Below are 18,088 nucleotides of genomic sequence, written 5' to 3' on the forward strand. Positions count from 1 at the left end.
TCGGGGTTGCGATGATATTTTTGGACCCCACTGCTAGATTGTGCTGCTCAAAAACGTTACATTGAATTAGTAGTATAACAAGAACGACACATAAGAGGCACAAACCCTGTAGAATGATTATGTTTAAGATCCGGAGGCCACCTTGAATTGAGAGTACACGACCAAGTAGCTTTCTAAGTTTGAAGTGAATGGCTTCGACTTGGCTTGTTGACACAACTCAAACTTCAACCCCTGTACTGATTTTCTCTGCTTTAGATGTCTCCACGACGAATCTGAGCCAGATTACTGCTCACGCATTCCTCCCAACTCGAACGTTGTGCAGTAATGCAGGCGGGGTCATTAGCTTCTAATACTGATCTCACGCGACTTGCGCATTCTTCGGGTGTGCGGAAATTTCGCTGCACATCATATATTGTTCAGAAAGCTGGGCGGACAGCCCACGCTTTTTGGCCGTATCCTTTACTTTCTTGGTGAAGCTTGTAATTACGTGAAATGGGTCTTGCTTCACTATCACTGCGTCACCGAAACTCTTTCGATGAGGTTTCGATTGGCATTCGCGTTGTCGCACACACATATCCGAGGCCCATCGGATTCACTAGTCACTTTAGCAATTATACTCAGTAACAGAACCCCCGGCTTCTCATTTTTTCATATTTGGTGAGAGTCCTTCCCAGTATCTGATGAGCAACAGCAAACGAATATTGATAGACTGCTTTTTGCTCCCATCGGACCCGTAGATTTTGAGTTTACTGCAGAATTTCTGGGAGTGATCTCGAAAAAGACGCTCACACTTTGTATCTGCCATCTGTGCTGCCCACAAATGACTTAAAATGTGAGTATGAGCCAGACATAGTTCTTTTAGTACTTCTGCATCCAAACATGCATGATTAGCCATGTATTGGGTATCGGTTGACGGTAGCGGAGGAGAATTGTCCGCATTCTTAAACCGCAACTTCTTGACTTTGGCCCCCATTCGCGACCGAATAGAGTAATACCGCTTTTGACGTCTGCGCACAATGCTAGCTACAGAGCCTGCTATACCTTCGTCGATAGCATTCCGTCATACACAATATCAAACATATTTGACTAAATACCTGTCTTGTATGTGAGTAAATATGAAAAATGTAGTACCAACATTTTCGAGGATGCAAGGTCCAGAAAAGAATTAACAGTTAGGTTTTTCTATAAAAACATCGCATCTGTGATTGGTCAATGTCCATTCTGAGATGGGTACGATTGGTTAAAATGAGTTCGTTTGAGGATTTGTATGCACACGGATTGAGCGTAATTGACGCGAAAATGGACTAAATTGCTTTTAGTGATATACCACTAGATTAAGCTCAGTTTGCGCTTATTCTAGTATATTTTAAAGTTTAATTCTGATTTTTTTGTTACGTCAAAGCAAAAAAAACAACTCCTCCCCTCCGTAAAGTGATAGTTCAAATGGTCAGGCATTGGCAAAATTGGCGGGAAACTTGTTCATTTAAAAATTGTGCCGACGCTACGTAAGTACAGCTTTCAAACTAGCTCAACCACGCTTCCGTTGGAGCTGTACGACCAAAGTTATCTCCGATTTAAAGAACTGTTGATTCTTTTTCGGACCAGACAAGTAAGTATCACTAATCGTGGAAAACGATTTCTTATTTTAAACCTGTGCACTGAGTTGGGGCACGGATCACTACTGTCAGAATGGTTTGAGCTTCCGATCCGCAAGTGGGCCCCAGAGTGTCTTGAAGGCAATAGAAAGCCAAGGTGTGTAGTAAAAGGTTGTTGCTGCGTACCGAAGGTAAAGGGTACAAACAACGCGTTGTCGAGGATATTCAACATCGGACAGCACTGTATTATGCAAGCTATCGTCCTTCAGCAACGGAGGGAAGTGCCGCAGGGCAATAGCCTCGGTTACAACAGCTTTGAGCAGTGCTTTTCTTCACCATGACCTTTCCCAAAAAGTTCATTATTTAAGTTTTGATGTATTTCTGCGGGCGGACCTTGCGGGTTGCGGCGGCATGCGGGACTTTTGGCCCGCCAATACCGGTCAAGCCCCAGTCATTTATCAAGCTGCTGGAACACGGAGGTCCCCGATGACCTTCTCTACTACTGTACTACCACATCAAGCGTGCAGGTCCCGCGAAGAATAAGGCTAACTCTTCATTCGCTATCATAGACATCCAGCGTGCGGGCTTGGCTGTTGCGGCAGCTCTCTCCCTTTTTAGGGACATACGTTGTATCCGTGACAGCTGGGCAAGCTTCCATCTAACGCTACTTACTCATTCTATAGCTCAATCCTCTGATCTCCGCATCTACTCTGAAGCGCATCAGGCGTGCGATCTTGGCTGTTGCGGCAACCCCCTCCCTTTTTCGGGGCAGCTGAGCAAGCTGCCATCTATGTTTACTCTATCACTTTCAATCTACGGGCATTAGGTTGCGAGCTTGGCTGCTACGGCAACCCGTGGCTGCTGATCGAGCCGCAATCTACATACTTAACGTGTTGATCTACTGCAAGCGCAAAAGGGATGCGAGCGTTACGGCTGCGGTAGCCCCTCCTTTTGTAGGGGTAGCACATCGCTGCAAAGTGCTGTCGGCGCGACTGTTTTTATTATCCGTGAGTATGATGATCCTCCATTTGCTTAGCACGTTGCGTTCTTTGTAAGCACATCCTTTTGCTTGGTCGATCTTTTGCTGACCCGGGCGAAGAGATGGTAGCTAAAGTGCTCGAGCACATCTCCCTCAAGATAGGAGACAAGCGAAAGAGCGAGCGCAAAAGAGAGTAAGAGCTCGAGAACGTGCGCATAATATGCATCCTATTCATGAACAATCGAAGCTCGTGAGCGCAGAATTATGCTCATTCCAACTGCTCTAACTGATTTCTAAAAATATTAATATTTTGATGTACCTTTCCACTTTTATGTTTTGTGGAGCAAGGCTGTGAAAAAACTTCAGCATTTTTAAAGCCTATGAAACTAATAAGAAACACGAAGAACATACGAGCACTTTTTTTAAATTTGTATTGACGCACTACCTACTTTTTCTGTGGACCCCATATTTCATCCCTGAATTAATCCGTATTAGGCTGTACGTTCTACTCACGTTGCACTATTAGGATTAGGTGCACCTGTACAGAGGTGCAGGGTTCCTAAGAAAAACAATTTACTAAAAATTAATTATTTTCACCTAAGAAAATAACTTACTTTATAGGCTGGTACAATTTGAATTTTTTTTTATGGATTTTGTGCACTCCACGAAATTTATTGTCCTTGTTGGGCAGCCACCAGAACCTCGCTGGCTCTGAGCTGTCTACAAACCGATGCCAACGACGCAAACTCACTTTGCACACACCTCAAACTACTAACTCTCGCCAGATTAGAAATGTCTAACGCTCCTCTGTTGCGCTCGAGGAGCAAGTTCTCCCCGAAGCCATTAATTTAGTGACACGATCACGTTTTGATGCAGATATTTATTTTCCACAGTCACAGCACAGGTTACTTATTTGCAGATTTCCGATCTACCATGCAGGAATCTATTTTCATTAGACAAAGTAATCCATTTAGATTATTTTTTAAGGAGCCCTGTTACTATGGATGCGAGCATCCTCCGAAGCTGAGACAATGTATTGTCGAAATATTTAGCTTCACTAAGTATTGGGCTAACAATTTAGAGAACAAAGATATTTATAAGAGCAATTAGGATGTTTTAGAGCATAGTTTAGGGACGTTTTTACACGTACCAGCGCCCACAAATCGGCTTGTTGTCTTCATGTAAATTTTTACCAAAACGATTATTTACGGTGCACAGTGAAGTAAAAATTTACGCTAAGCTTATGATGAAAGATTTACAAAAAGGGCCATTAACAGTGGCCACAACGCCGTCGTCTTTGGGGTCAGATAACCGCCTAATGGCGAAGACGAGACTGCGTAGCAGACTGCTGCGTGGTCGACTCGTCGGACTGGGTAGCAGGGTTGGTGATACCAGTCTTATTCGCTGGGGTCGTGACCGAAGGGGTATCGGTTGTTGGGCCCTCGGTAGCCGGAGGTGCCGTCGTAGGAGCCTGGGTAGCCGGTGGCGCAGGAGTAGTGGGTGTAGCCGGAGGAGAGCCAGCAGAGCCCTGGGTGACATGAGGCTGATTGATGTCGGGCGTACCTTGGTGTGGCGTAGTCACAGTACCGGTCCATTGGTTAGAGTTGTTGTTGTCGTCGCCGCCAGGGCAAGGAGTCTCCGCGGAGGTTCCGTCATTGCTTGGCCACTGCCCACCCTGGTTAGCGCCCCACGTCTGGCCACCTTGTCCCCACGTTTGACCTTGGCTCGCGTTATCGCTCGGGCATGGTGTAGCTGCAGCATCATCACCCTGGTTATCGGTGCCGGTCCAGCCCTGGCCTCCTTAGTTCCACGAGTGACCCTGGTTACCCTGGTGACCTCCCTGGCCACTACCTTGGCCCCACGAGTGACCTCCCTGACCACCACCTTGGCCCCACGAGTGACCACCCTGGCCCCATGTCTGACCACCTTGGTTGGAGCCGTCGCTAGAACACGGTGTAGCAGCAGCGCCTTCACCTTGATTTCCCCCCTGACCCCAAAAAATGCCCACCCTGCTGAGTGCCGTGGTTGGAGTCGCCGCCCTGGTTCCAAGAATGGCCCCCTTGTTGAGTGCCGTGGTTGGAGTCGCCGCCCTGGTTCCACGAATGGCCTCCCTGTTGAGCACCATGGTTGGAATCACCTCCCTGGTTCCAAGAATGGCCTCCCTGCTGAGTACCGTGGTTGGAGTCGCCCCCCTGGTTCCACGAATGGCCTCCCTGTTGAGTGCCGTGGTTGGAGTCGCCGCCCTGGTTCCACGAATGGCCTCCCTGTTGAGCACCATGGTTGGAGGCACCTCCCTGGTTCCAAGAATGGCCACCCTGTTGAGTGCCGTGGTTGGAGTCCCCCCCTGGTTGGCCGTCCCGGTGGACGTGTGGCCGGTCTGCCCGGCCGTATCTGTCGTAGTGTCCGTGGATGTCTGACCGGCCTGCGTCGTGGTGGACTGCTGCGTTGATGCACCGGGAGCCGTCGGAGTAGTCGAAGTCGAGACACCACCGCCAGCGCCAAGCTGACGTACGGCGTTGCCGGCAACAGGAACGGAGGCTTCAGTGAAGGAGTTCACCACCAACGACACGATGGCCAGGTGCGCAACCAACTTGGTGAGGTTCATCTTTGCAGAGTAGGGGAGAAGTAGCAGCGTTGAGTGCTGAGGCTTGGAGAACGATGCTTGTCGAAAGCAAAGTAAATTGAAAAATGAGAAGCTGAGAGAGGCTACGACTCGGAGTACTGCTCTCGAACAGCATGACAAGGGGGTGTACTACATGTAGCGCAGTGTGTCGTGCGTGGACACTACTTAGCGCCTTATTCGAGCAGCAAGATGCAGAGTATCCGCCGCTCGGTCCAGAGGCACACGGAGATGGACATCCACCAGACAGATCGGCAGGGTGTAGGATAATGAGTGGTTATCTTCTTAGGGATAGGGTATCCTATACTTGGTTGCACTAAGTGTTGGGGACGGACCGTCGTGAATAGGTAAAACCTATGTTACGGAATAATTATATGTTAAGTGTGCGGTCTACACTAACGTTGTAGAGACACCATGGAGCCACCAGGACTGCAGGTCGAACTCGAAGAGAGCGCGCATGCGACCCTGGACCGCTGTCGTGAAGCACGACCGGCCAACACGATACGAGCGTATGCACCGAAACAGCGAGAATTTAAGGCATGGTGGGAAAGAAAAGGTTTCCACGAGACTACTCGGTACCAGGTTACTGCAGCCAAAATGCACTTGTTTCTTCAAGAAGAAGTGGTCGATCGACAAGTCCGCACCAAAGGGTCAGCCCGCAAAGTTAGTGTTGCTACAGTAGAAATGTACGTGAATGCAGTCTCAGATTTGTACAGCGATCAGCAAAGCCGAGGGGCGAATTCGCACCCGCATCCTCGCAACAGTCTCATTAAAGGGTTGTTGACGTCGCTGAAGCGGGAAAGCCACGCCAAGAACAAGCGAGAGTATGCGGATCGCGGAGTTGGTTCGCTGCTAGATGGATATTGCACGACGAATGATCTCGTTTCCATTTCTCGTTACTATATGAACCTAAATACTGGCAGTGACTTGCGCAACAGAATGAGCCATTTCCTTTGCCACGCGTGTCTTCTAAGAGGTGAATCTGCGCGTAATTTAGATTTACCAGACTTGTTCAGCGTGATATTGGAACATGAAGGATTTACAGAGTGTCGAGCGTTAGTGATGATCATGGAACAAGGCAAGACAAATCAGTTTGGGCGACGTGAATTTGGGTCTTGTATTAGACATCGCAATGCGGAGGTGTGTCCTGTAGGTGCCCTCGCTCTGTATCTCTTCTGGCGGTGGTTTGTACAAAAGGAAGCGGTTCCAGATTTTTTAGTGCCTGAACGATGGTACGACATTAAGCTACTCAAGTCAAACAAAGACATCACAACTCCAATGACATACCGTGCGCATTACGACGCTACCGTTAAAGCGTTTTCTGCGCTAGGGATGCGCTCGAAGGCCAAGACCCATGCCGCTCGAGGGTCAGGTGCCAGAATGGCTGAACTGGCTGGTGCTACGGAATCACAGATTAGACGATTAGGAAGATGGAATGCATCTGCAATGGAGGGATGCTACCTGAGCGCTTTACCACGCGAAGCTATGCGGTCTCTTGCTGGATTCCCTCCGGATAGGCGCACATTTTGCTTGGATCGAGCGGCAATCGATCCCCCAGAATGTCTCCTGCGCGACGTGTTTCCGTTTGTTGAAACCTACATGGCAGCTTACATGCAACAGTCAGCACCACACGTAGCAATCGGAGGGTTTCTGTTGTTCCAGACTTGATGGACCACCTAAAGCAGCAGCAGCAGCAAACAATAGCGCACATCGACAGCAAGATCAACGAGATCAGCACATCAATTAACCATATAGCGACAGCATTTTCACGACTTACATCGGGGTCTTCAGCGGTCCGTCTTACTGTTGACTGGGGATCAGCACAATCATCAACTTCTACCCCTGTTGCTGCGTCTCAGCATGCACCATTGCCTCCAACTTACAAGTTAGTGAGATCCATAAAAACAGTGCAACAAGTTTGGCAAAAATGGACGACCGGTATCCATGGAGGTCCAGCGGTACGCGACCTGGAGGAGCGCTACGGCTCAAACTGGCGCAACAGCCCCTCAGAAAAACGTTTCTTCTTTCGTCGTAAGCGAATTATTGATCGTGTTACTCTGGTGGCACAACAACAGCATATTAGTGAAGCACAGGCAGTGTGCATTCTCGAGGGCCAACGTACACAGTCTCACCTTTCTCTGAACGCGTTGAGTGAGAGTTTCAAAGGCCGGCAGTAATCTGTCAAAGGCACGAATACATACAGTAATTTGTTAAAATAACATTTGTACGCGTCAGCGGGATACCACAAACTCAAACCTTTAACGCCATACATAACTCCCTAATTTACCTTCGTGTATGCCTTTCTTGGTGTACTGCATGTCATGTCGACCGCACAGTGCCCCAACGACTCAATCGCCTTCTTGGTTATCACCTACCAGAGCGAAGTAGCCTCCCGTCTCGTACTCTGCATGTTGAGCTTGAGCAGCTGTCTCCACCACCTCTGCAGCGACGGATCCGACCTCCACCGACGTGTCGATGTCGTCTGTCTGAAGCTTCGTCTCCGCAGGCACAGCAGCCTCCTCCAGCACGTCAGGTGCCGTCTCCGTTGTCTCCGCTGCACGGCTATCATCACTCACCACGGGCTCCATGGCAATCGCTGCACCACTCACCACGTCGGTGACCAGATTCTCCATGGCCGCCTCCACGTCCGGGTCTGCCACGATCGTCTCGGTCGCTGGCTCCAGGACCTCCGGTTCGTACACGCTGATAGCAGCGCCTTTCATCGCACTCCCTGCATCTACGATCTCTTCTACCACGGCGACGGTCTCCACCACCTCTGCAGCGACGGATCCGACCTCCACCGACACAGCCTCCACGACGTATTCGGGCGCGTCCGGCACCCTTGATACCTGCAAGAGCTCGTCTCCTTCCGCGCCCATTTCCGGCTCTGTCTCGACAGCACCTATCGTTTCTTCAATTACACCCGTAGGTTTCGCCACAGTCCCCGTCAGTGTCGTCGCTACCGCCAGTGCTACCGTAGCCGCCACCGTCGCAGCCACCATTCGCCGCCCAAGGGGCCATCACCTCCCACAAGAACGACGGAGTCTTTCGCCACGTCGGAATTTTTTCTGTTGTTTCTTTTTTTCTGTCAGTCCGGATGCAATCCGGATAACTGCTGTTATCAACTGCCATCCACTTCAGATAGTTGCCTATCTGGAGGGACGGGACAGGGACAAGATTGTGACGCAGCAAGAGACGGCATCCCTCGTCCACTTCCGATAATGCGTCCTAAGACACGTCCTAAACTGTCCTATTTGTCCTAAATTTTACAGGGAGATTTTGGAGATGTGTCCTAAAAAGCGACTAATCCTTCGTTACAGAATATTATAATTTGTGTCCTCCGGATTGTCCTAAACCTCAAATATTAACTTTTTCCGGACTATCTACGTAAATTTACGTAAGAGTTACTTAAAACTCACATTGGCTTTACTTATTGTCCTGGGGCACACCAACCATTTCTGAATCTCCACTACTGCAGCCAAGCATCATGGACCATTGCGGCTACTCCTTCTGCAGCTAGGGCGCTCGCCTATCTGGCCTCTGCTGCCACCTGCGGAAGCAGTGTCTTGTCCGCTCTGCTCACGAGCGCGAACATTCAACAGTGCGGCACGGACCACTGAGATCCCGGACCAGGCCACCATTGACAAGATGTGCGCCTCGACTGCCTGCAACACCCTGCTCGATGACGTGAAGGCCATGAACCTGGAGGAGTGCCAACTGCCGGTCGGTGTCGGTTCCAACCTGAAGGCCGACCTGGTAGTCTACGTGCCGTCCAACTGCCCATCGACGTCGGCTCCCAGCCCGGACTCGCCTGCCACAAACGCACCTGTTGTCGACACCCCGACGACGCCAGACAACTTGACGAACCAGGCCGAGCACACCGCCGCGCTAACCAAGACCCCCATCGCTTGCTAACCGCGTCTTCGGATCGACTTGCAGCCAAGTAGCCCTTGCGAGTACTTTGCTGCTTTTTGAGCCCCCCCCCCTTTGTCGTCACGTTCTGATTATTAACCGTCGTTTGCTGTGCATGTTGAAGTCGCTCAACCGTTATTAGCGGCTATTATTACCTTCAATGACTATCATCCTTTGAAACACTTTAAAAATATTGTCACACACTTTGTAGTAGAGAAGTTTTGTTGAGGTGCTTTTCGCGCACAACAAAGAATCGGCTGCTCTTGGAGAGAGGGGCTTAAAGATGTTTATTGTTTCTAGCTAGGCCAGTTGAGGATATGGCTTGAGGACAGTGCATGTTGGGCTTGGTGTTGTCCAAATAGGACAGTGGTCTGAGTTGCAGTCTGTCCTAATAGAACAGACTGAGTTGTCAGTTGTCGAGTGTTTTATTAGGACACGCGGACCCTGGCTTGTTTCGTCCTAAAACTCATTGTGTTGTCCTAAATATGGGTTTGTTTATGAGCCGAATTGCTAGTTTTTTATCCCAGGTTTTAGGACAATAGGACACTTTAGGACTCCTAGTAGGACGCATTCTCTCCTACCATCGGCAGAGCTCCCATCTGGTGATTTCGCAAAAACGAGGGCAATTTCATAGTCGAGCATAGCGTAATGGCGGGGACGCCTCCACATGGCGTGATAGGTTCTGCATCGAGAGTGCATGAAGTTTCCATGACGAGGACATTACTTCGAGATCACCGTGCTGCCAGCGTGGATCATCCTCTTTTGCGTTGGTGGCGTCTTCGCAGGGGGAACGCGGAACGCTGCTCCGCCTTTTCCGAGATAAAAGTGCGATAGTTACGGGGGGGGGCGGCGTCGAGCTGGAGACTTGTCCATCAGCTGTCGTGCTCGCAAGGTACTTGCGGTGGCTGCTATTATTAGTTGTTATAAATCTACGATCGAGTGGCGGCGTCATTTATCAGCAACTACGAAAACGTGCCTTTACGAAATTATTGCAGCATTTTAAGCTGTGTGATTGATTTTTACACTGTGGCAACTTGTAAAACTTTAGCGGAGTAGAGTAACTGTATTACGGTGCGTCGGTGTGAAACTTCAAGGTCTCGTCGTTGTTCCAATGTTCTAATGAGCGAGCGAGTAGCTTACATCAGTCAAAAATATCATTTCTGTTAAAACTTTGAATTGACGGTTGAAACTTTGTGGAAACGTTGCGCTTAGTTTCAGCATTACAAAACAGCTGTTTGTTTGCAAAAAGGCAGTCTAGAAGCTAAGAAATACAATTGTTTATACTCGCCTAAGCTACCATAAAGGCGCCTTTACTCCATTTCTGCCATCGATTTTGGAGCTTACCATTAACCCCTGACCGGTACGGTACATGTAAGGCTTACATGTAAGGCTTACATGTACTGTACCGGTCAGGGGTTAATGGTAAGCTCCAAAATCGGTGAAGATAATATTGTGAAAATATCACCTGTAGACCAGTTAATTTAAAAAAATATCACCTAGTATTTTCTTCCGAGAAGAAATGATATTATTAAAATATCAGCTTAATATTAGCTACTGTAATATTATACATGTACGATATTAAATTTTTCAAAGGTTGCATAATCTGTTTAAATCCACCAACCAGATGTCGTTAACGTTCGACTAGCAGAAGTATTACTAATCAACCGTGAGGGAGATGGAGTCCGGGACAATTGTGAGAGTGACGGCAAGGTTGGCGTCGTGTGTTGGCACTGCTAAGCGCATTAGCCTATTAATAGCGTTACAGGCTGCAGGTTTCTTAGACCTAGACGCACGGCGTGGACGAGGCTATCGGTAGAGAACAAGAGCAAATAGCTTGATTTCGCTCTATCGACATTAAGCAGCTGCAAGCGTTTGCCGTTTATCCATCTCGAACGCCTTTGTCTGTGTACTAGAGCAACGATATACTAGAGCAAATACTCGTCAGTCTTAAAGCCTACTGCTGCTCTAGAACCTGACCGAAATAGTGAGCCCTCGGTTCACTCAGCAGAGGTAAGGTGGCAAGAAACGTACTTAGGTGAGAAAATAGCATAAAATAAAATCTAGTATCTAATATTTTTCAAATCTCCAAGCTAGTTTAAAAATATTATGTTAGCTTTTGATAAAAGAGCTACTATCTATATTTAATTTCATAAATAGTACTGCTAATATAAAAAATTATATGAAATTTGGCTACCATTAGCCCCTGTTACCGGTAAATGTATTTATCAAGCGATTGCGACGTGGCATTAATACTTGTTGGGGAACCAAAACCAATAATCTGGCTATCGTTGCATCGTCGTTCTCAGAAAGTTGGTCCATACGAAAGGAACCGGACGTCCTTTGACAGCTCTAATATTCATCGCCTTTACCGGGGAGCAGAATAGCGGTGGGGTTCGCGCTTGCTAATCTTTAAAAGTCTACGATACCGTCAGAGGATACAATGACGAGGCAAGAAAACGACCTACCCGGCTGCAGCTCATATGATTGAAAAAGCTTCGTCTCAGTAGGCTTGAAGTTTGTAGTGGTGGATGGCTTCAACGGACCAAGCCTAGCCCATGCACTGGGGAATGTCGACAGGCAGACATTCCCAAGCTGGCAACAAGATGCGATAGTACAGATAGCTACCACATCCCAGTACGAGACTAGGCAGCAGGATTCAGTATGAGACTAGGCCAGCATGAAGTACGAGACTAGCCATAGCTGTAGTCTACGACAGGTCGTGTTAGAGCTCACTTTGAGATATGCCAAACCACTTACAGAGCTTTAGTTTGCCAGGAAGCGCCAGCTTCCCAAATAGTGTTTCTAGACCCACTACAAAGCTATCTTTAGTTGCGGGTTCAGCAACTAACCGACTGATTGGAGAAAACCAACCAACTGAAAGAAGATGCCGGGTCCTAAGATTACTGAAAGTGACGACGAAGAGGACTTTCGCGAGGTAGCAAGCTCCGATGGACGTGAGCAGCAGACTGAAGTGACGACAGGACCGGATGAGACATCGATGCCACAGCAAGTGCGTGTTCCGCAGCCGATCTTTTCGGTGGTTAACCCTCCTAAGGTGACTTCTATCGCCCGTGAGGCGCTGGTAGAGTGGATGAAACTACGAAAGGAGTATGAAGGCCACGTGAAGGAGCGTTGCAAGGGCAGCAAGGAAGACGTCGCCGCTGTGATGAGTAGTGTGAAGAGTTCTTTTGATGACTACTTGCTCGAAACACTGTGCGAGGTTCGTTGGGGAGTGGAGAAGAAGGATGTGTCGGACGATTTCCTGCTGGAGAAGATCCGTGAGATCACCGACAGTTTCCAGAACCAGGTACTTCCTCCGGTGAAGGAACTTTTTCGTGACGAACTCAATATGGACATGAAAAACATGGACATCGATTCGAGAGTGACTGATTACTTTCATCAATGCAACATGTTGATCAAGAAGTACGGCTTCATTTGTTTTTTTGAGTCTGAGAAGGGGCCAAAAGAAAAATGCAAGTTGCTCATCAACTCTCTTCCAAAGGGATTGAAGGACAAGGTGCAAAATGAACTCGACTATCGTCTCCCCGAGGCAAAGGCTGACATCAAGAAGTTATACATCTTGGTGAGCGACAAAGCCAGGGAACAAGCAATTGAAGAACGTGCTTTGAAGAGTGTTGGCAACCCGAGGCGCAGCCGTGATTCAGGCCAGAAGAAACGTCATGCCGAGCAGAAGGATCGCCGGTTAGTGAAGAAAATGAAGCAGTCCAACAAAACAAATCAATCCCAGGCTGGGAAATCCGCTCAGGTAGCTACGAAGGGGGTGCAAACAAGGTTGTTTTCATTGTGGAGGAGCCCACTACTTGTCCAAATGTCCAACCGCTACGCCCGTAGAGCGCGATAAACTACTCGCAGACAAAAAAGTACCAACAACCAAGAACACAGCTTCCAAAAAAGGAAGCCGCTAGATTAAACCGAGTCCAAGCGTGTTTTCATAAGCGCGGAAAGTTTGTTGTGCTGGAGAATGAGGTGGAGATTCCGCTCTGTATCGACAGTGGGGCAGACCGCTGCTCTTTAGATGAACATGCTTTTGATCGGGTGAAAAAGGCAAGGCCTGAAGTTGTGCGCCATAAGTTAGTGAAACCAGTGAAGTGCACTTTGGCTGATGGGAGTGTGATTTGTGTGAATTGGACTGTGAAATTGAACTTAAAGCTGCGAACAATTGCCGGTGTGGTTAATGTTGCCGAGCCAGTCGAGTGTTTAATCATTCCTGGCGACTCGGGTGAGTTCCTACTGGGAAATGACCTGTTGCTCTCCCTAGTAATTGACGTTGGTCGGCAAATTGACATGCTGGCAGTGCCTTTCGCGGCTGATATGGACGGAGATGAATTTGACGATGCCAATGAGCCAACGATTGGTATCGATGAGTTAAAAGATGATGTACGAGCGGGGGTCCGTGGCTTGGTGGAGAAAGCGATAGAAAATGGTTTCCCACGCGAGCATAAGAAGGAATTGTTTCACATTGCGAGCAAGTTTGATATATGGAGGCTGCAATTGGGAGCTGATCCACCTGCTAAGGTACCGCCAATGCGTGTACGACTCAAGACTGGCGCTCGACCCTACCGGTGTAAGGCTCGGAGGTATCCGCCAGAAATACGACGTTTCTTGGATGATTTTAACTCCAAGTTGGTCGAATTAGATTGGGTATACGAGAATCCGGAAAGTAGTTGGGCGTGCCCAGAACTACCGGTGAGAAAAGGAGCGGGAGAATTTCGGCAGACAGCCGATTATAAACCGGTGAACGCTTTGGTTGAGGCGATTGTGGGGATGATGTCCGATTTGAACACCGACCTTGGCGATGTTGAAGGAGCAATTTTTTTCGGTTTGTTTGACTTCATCAAGGGCTACTGGCAATTGGCACTAGCAGACGAGTGCCAGGAGATGCTTTCGTACATGACGCACAACAAGGTGTACACTCCAAGAAGGGTGCCACAAGGTTGTACAGATGCTGCGTTGTTTTTTCAAGCCACGATCCAGAAGTGCTTGGAAGAGCTGCTACACCGGCACTTACTCATTTGGATAGATGATTTGTTGTTATTTGCGAAGGACGTGCACACTTACTTGGAGAAAATGGAGAGGATGCTCGAACTGCTTGACTTCTTCGGATTTAAGCTGAGCGTTAAGAAATCTTGTGTGTATAAAAGTGAAGTACGTTGGTGTGGGAGGATTATTACTGGTTCTGGTGTTCGACACGACCCAGAGCGCCTCCGCACGCTCCAGGAGCTTCCGTATCCAGCCACTGCGGAAGAATTACAGCAGTTCTTGTGCTCGGCAAATTGGATGAGAGATAGTTTATTGGACTACGCTAGCAGGACCCGACCGCTGCAAGACGCGTTGGATAACGCTCTGTCGAATGCAACCAGGCGGACAAAATTCGTTGCCTCAGGGATAGCCATCAGTCTGACCGATGAGGAACGACTAGCGTTTGATGGCTTGAAGCGATTACTGATGAACAGTGTCAAGTTGGCATTCCCGGTGGAACATGCTACGATGTGTGTTTTAACAGGCGCTAGCGACCTTGGCTGGAGTTTGGTGGTGACACAAGTGATCGAGTGGAAGGCTAACGAGCCGGTGCATCAGCAACAACACCAATTGTTGATCTGCTTGAGCGGAACGTTTACTGGATCGCAGTGTCATTGGAGTATCATAGAAAAAGAGGCATACCCAATTGTATGCGCCTGCGATAAACTAAGCTACTTGTTGTTGAGACCCAATGGTTTCCAGCTATATTGTGACCATCGAAACCTGATATACGTTTTTGTAAAGAAACATATCCGAGGCAAACTGCTCAGGTGGGCCACAAAGCTGATGGAGTACAAGTACGTGATCGAGCACATCGAAGGCACATCGAATGTTTGGAGCGACATGGTGTCTCGATGGGTCGGAAACCACGCAAAGGACGCTCACCTACGACAGATGACGCTCCGACCAAGACACTCAGAAGCTCCTACGGACTCAGGAACTGCAAGACGTAGACGGAAACGCCGAAAAAGCAAGCGGACCGTACCAGGTGACCACAGCGCCGCTACTACACCCTCGCAGCTACCTATACGCCCCCTGAACGACCCAGAATTTGAACAACCTACCCTAAAAGCGATCCTCGAGTCTCAGGATCGACATAAACAAAGTCGTCCACAGGAAGCAATAGGAGATGACGAGCAAGGATGGCGTGTAAACGGGAAGCTGTGGATACCTGAGACGGACGCTAACCTGATAATGCGTATACTGGTGGTGGCGCATTGCGGTCCACAAGGACACCGGGGCAGAGAGGCTACTATTGAAGCGATACGAAGATTCGTCTACTTGGTCCACCTGAGAGCGCAGGTGGAGAATTTTTTATCAAGGTCACCATGTCAAAGGTAGTAAAATAATCCAGCGTCCATGGGGGGGGAGAAGTACCGTACGAATGAACGAAATGGAGCTCTCCACTGGGATTTCTTATCTCTGGGCGATAGCTTCGCGGGTGATCGCTACTTATTAGTACTTAAGGACGAAGCGACTCATTTCTGCGAGCTGACCCCATGTGCTGTACCGACCAGCGAGGTAGCAGTCGACGCTATCCTCACGTGGCACAGCAGATACGGCATTCCACCACTCTGGATTAGTGACCAAGGATCGCATTTTAAGAACACTGTGGTAGCAGAAGTATGCCGTCGACTTAAGTCAAAGCAAGAATTTACTGCTGCCTACTGTCCGTGGATAAATGGCAGCGTCGAGCGAGCAAACCGCGACGTCATACAAGTGCTACGAGTACTGTGTTTGGAATATGAAGTGGATACACATGACTGGACCTTTTTCGTACCCATCTTGCAAGGAAATTTAAACCATACGCCGGTCCCATCGCTTGGTAACAAGGCACCTGTAGAGCTGTTTTGCGGACTGCCTATTGCATCGCCGCTGACTTTCTGCGTAGACCCAAAACAACGGAAGATACTGGAGCTACCAGGACAGCCGGCCAAAATTGAACGCTGGTTAGAGGTGATGAAAGAGAGTGTACGTGCTATGCATAAACCGATGATCACGGCGCGTGATCAACAGACGGAGCGTAACAAAAAGCGTCATCAGCATGCACAACGACCGAACTTTGATGTTGGAGATTACGTTCTCAGATCACGAGTGGATAGTAAGCATCAAGACAAGCTTTTGGTGACATGGATCGGACCTACCAAGTCATACGGCCGACACGCACTCGTTCCGGGTCCGCCACCTCGTGACAGGAGCGGAAACCGACGTCCATTCGTCGAGGTTGAAGTTCTACGCTGACAGCTCCTTGCAGATCACGGAGGAAATCCGTGAGCATGTTGCAGCCCAGGGGCAGATCCTGGCAGTAAGAGAGCTACTGGACCATGCATGGAACAAAGAAAAAAAGGACTACGACATCCTGGTGGCCTGGAAGGGCTTGGAGTCAATTGAGGACTCGTGGGAACCTGCGAGATCACTAATGAAAGACATTCCTGTGCTACTCAAGCAATTTGCAGCAGCCAGAGATGATTCACGATCCGAGAGACACATTCATACGCTGGCCCGACAATGAACAGCGGGTTGGATTTTTCGATATTTTTCGTAAATTACAAATATTTTCGGACTTCTGACACGATACTTTCGACAACCTCTCGAAAGTTATATTGCTGTATTTGATTTGATTTATTAAGCTTGGGAGGGCGGTGTAGTGGTGGATGGCTTCAACGGACCAAGCCTAGCCCATGCACTGGGGAATGTCGACAGGCAGACATTCCCAAGCTGGCAACAAGATGCGATAGTACAGATAGCTACCACTTCCCAGTACGAGACTAGGCAGCAGGATTCAGTATGAGACTAGGCCAGCATGAAGTACGAGACTAGCCATAGCTGTAGTCTACGACAGGTCGTGTTAGAGCTCACTTTGAGATATGCCAAACCACTTACAGAGCTTTGGTTTGCCAGGAAGCGCCAGCTTCCCTAATAGTGTTCCTAGACCCACTACAAAGTTGAAGCTAAACGCAAAAGCAAAACTTCGTTGGGATAGCCACAAGGACATGTGCTAGCCCTTTCCAGTGCGAGCACTTAATGGCGAAGTGAGCGGCACGACTGCGTGCTGACTGTTGCGTGGTCGAGTCTGCGTACAAATCGGCGGACAAGGTGCCAAAGGCCGAGGCCGTCGCGGTCGACTCACCAGTCTTACTTGGCAGCGCTGGTCACTTCTGTTGACGGCGCCTAGTGGCAGCGAAAGTCACGGACGCTAGTGACCCGCTGATCACCCCGTGCTCGTAGTCCGGCATAGTCCACGCTGCGCTCGTACCCGTGGAACTCTGGTCGCTTGAGCAAGCCCCCCACCCCCCCTGGTCCAAAATGCTGATGCCGATAGAGTAAGACACAGTAGCGCCGGTGGATTGGTCACGCGTGTCCGTCGATTCCCGACTATGCTATAGTTTGCCGGTGCTTTTCTGTGTTGATTGCACTTGCTGTTGGCTGCTGCTATTCTGCTTAGACTGGCCTTGCAGCTGGCCGATCTGCCCGAGGTGGTTCCTGTCAGGGAACCCAAAAAAAATAATACGCGTAAAAATAAATCCTAACTTTTTAATTTAATTATTAATTTATGGCTGCCAACAACGGGAACAACCCCAATTTTGAGTAAGGTCTAGTGAAGTTACAGCGTGGGGACGCGCTGAGCGTCGCGGAAAAATTAGCCTGCGCTGAATTTAGGTCGCCTGATCTCGAACGGTCGTCTTCAAGAGCCGCCGAAGAGCGTTCTATTGTGAGAGCGGCGTTCAAGAAACGCAATTGCGCACTACGTCGACGTCGCGTACATCCCGCCAACGTCTAACGAGTGTGAGCGCTTCTTTCTCTTGGCGCTAAGGCATCGCATTCACTTCTACCAAACTGTTGAAAACATCAACTCCGCGGGCCAATAACGCCGTTGACCAATGCCGCTGAAAGAACTACAGCAGGGAAGAGCACTACTGTGCCAATACGCAGTATTGATTC

General features: G+C 48.9%; 2 protein-coding genes across 2 annotated transcripts; one reads left to right on the top strand and one right to left on the bottom strand.

Annotated features, from left to right (window-relative positions):
* Positions 1-251: 251 nt before the first annotated feature.
* PITG_05808 (uncharacterized protein) lies at positions 252-805 on the bottom strand (the record flags this gene model as incomplete). The annotated part of the gene is made up of 3 exons (XM_002998007.1): positions 252-398; positions 523-595; positions 711-805. The coding sequence occupies 3 exons, from the start codon at positions 803-805 to the stop codon at positions 252-254; spliced, it is 315 nt and encodes a 104-aa protein (XP_002998053.1).
* An 8,037-nt stretch (positions 806-8,842) lies between these two features.
* PITG_05810 (uncharacterized protein) lies at positions 8,843-9,109 on the top strand (the record flags this gene model as incomplete). Its single annotated transcript, XM_002998008.1, has 1 exon — positions 8,843-9,109. The coding sequence occupies one exon, from the start codon at positions 8,843-8,845 to the stop codon at positions 9,107-9,109; it is 267 nt and encodes an 88-aa protein (XP_002998054.1).
* Positions 9,110-18,088: the final 8,979 nt, after the last annotated feature.

Source organism: Phytophthora infestans, genomic scaffold, assembly GCF_000142945.1.
Source record: "Phytophthora infestans T30-4 supercont1.9 genomic scaffold, whole genome shotgun sequence".
Lineage (NCBI taxonomy): Eukaryota > Oomycota > Peronosporomycetes > Peronosporales > Peronosporaceae > Phytophthora > Phytophthora infestans.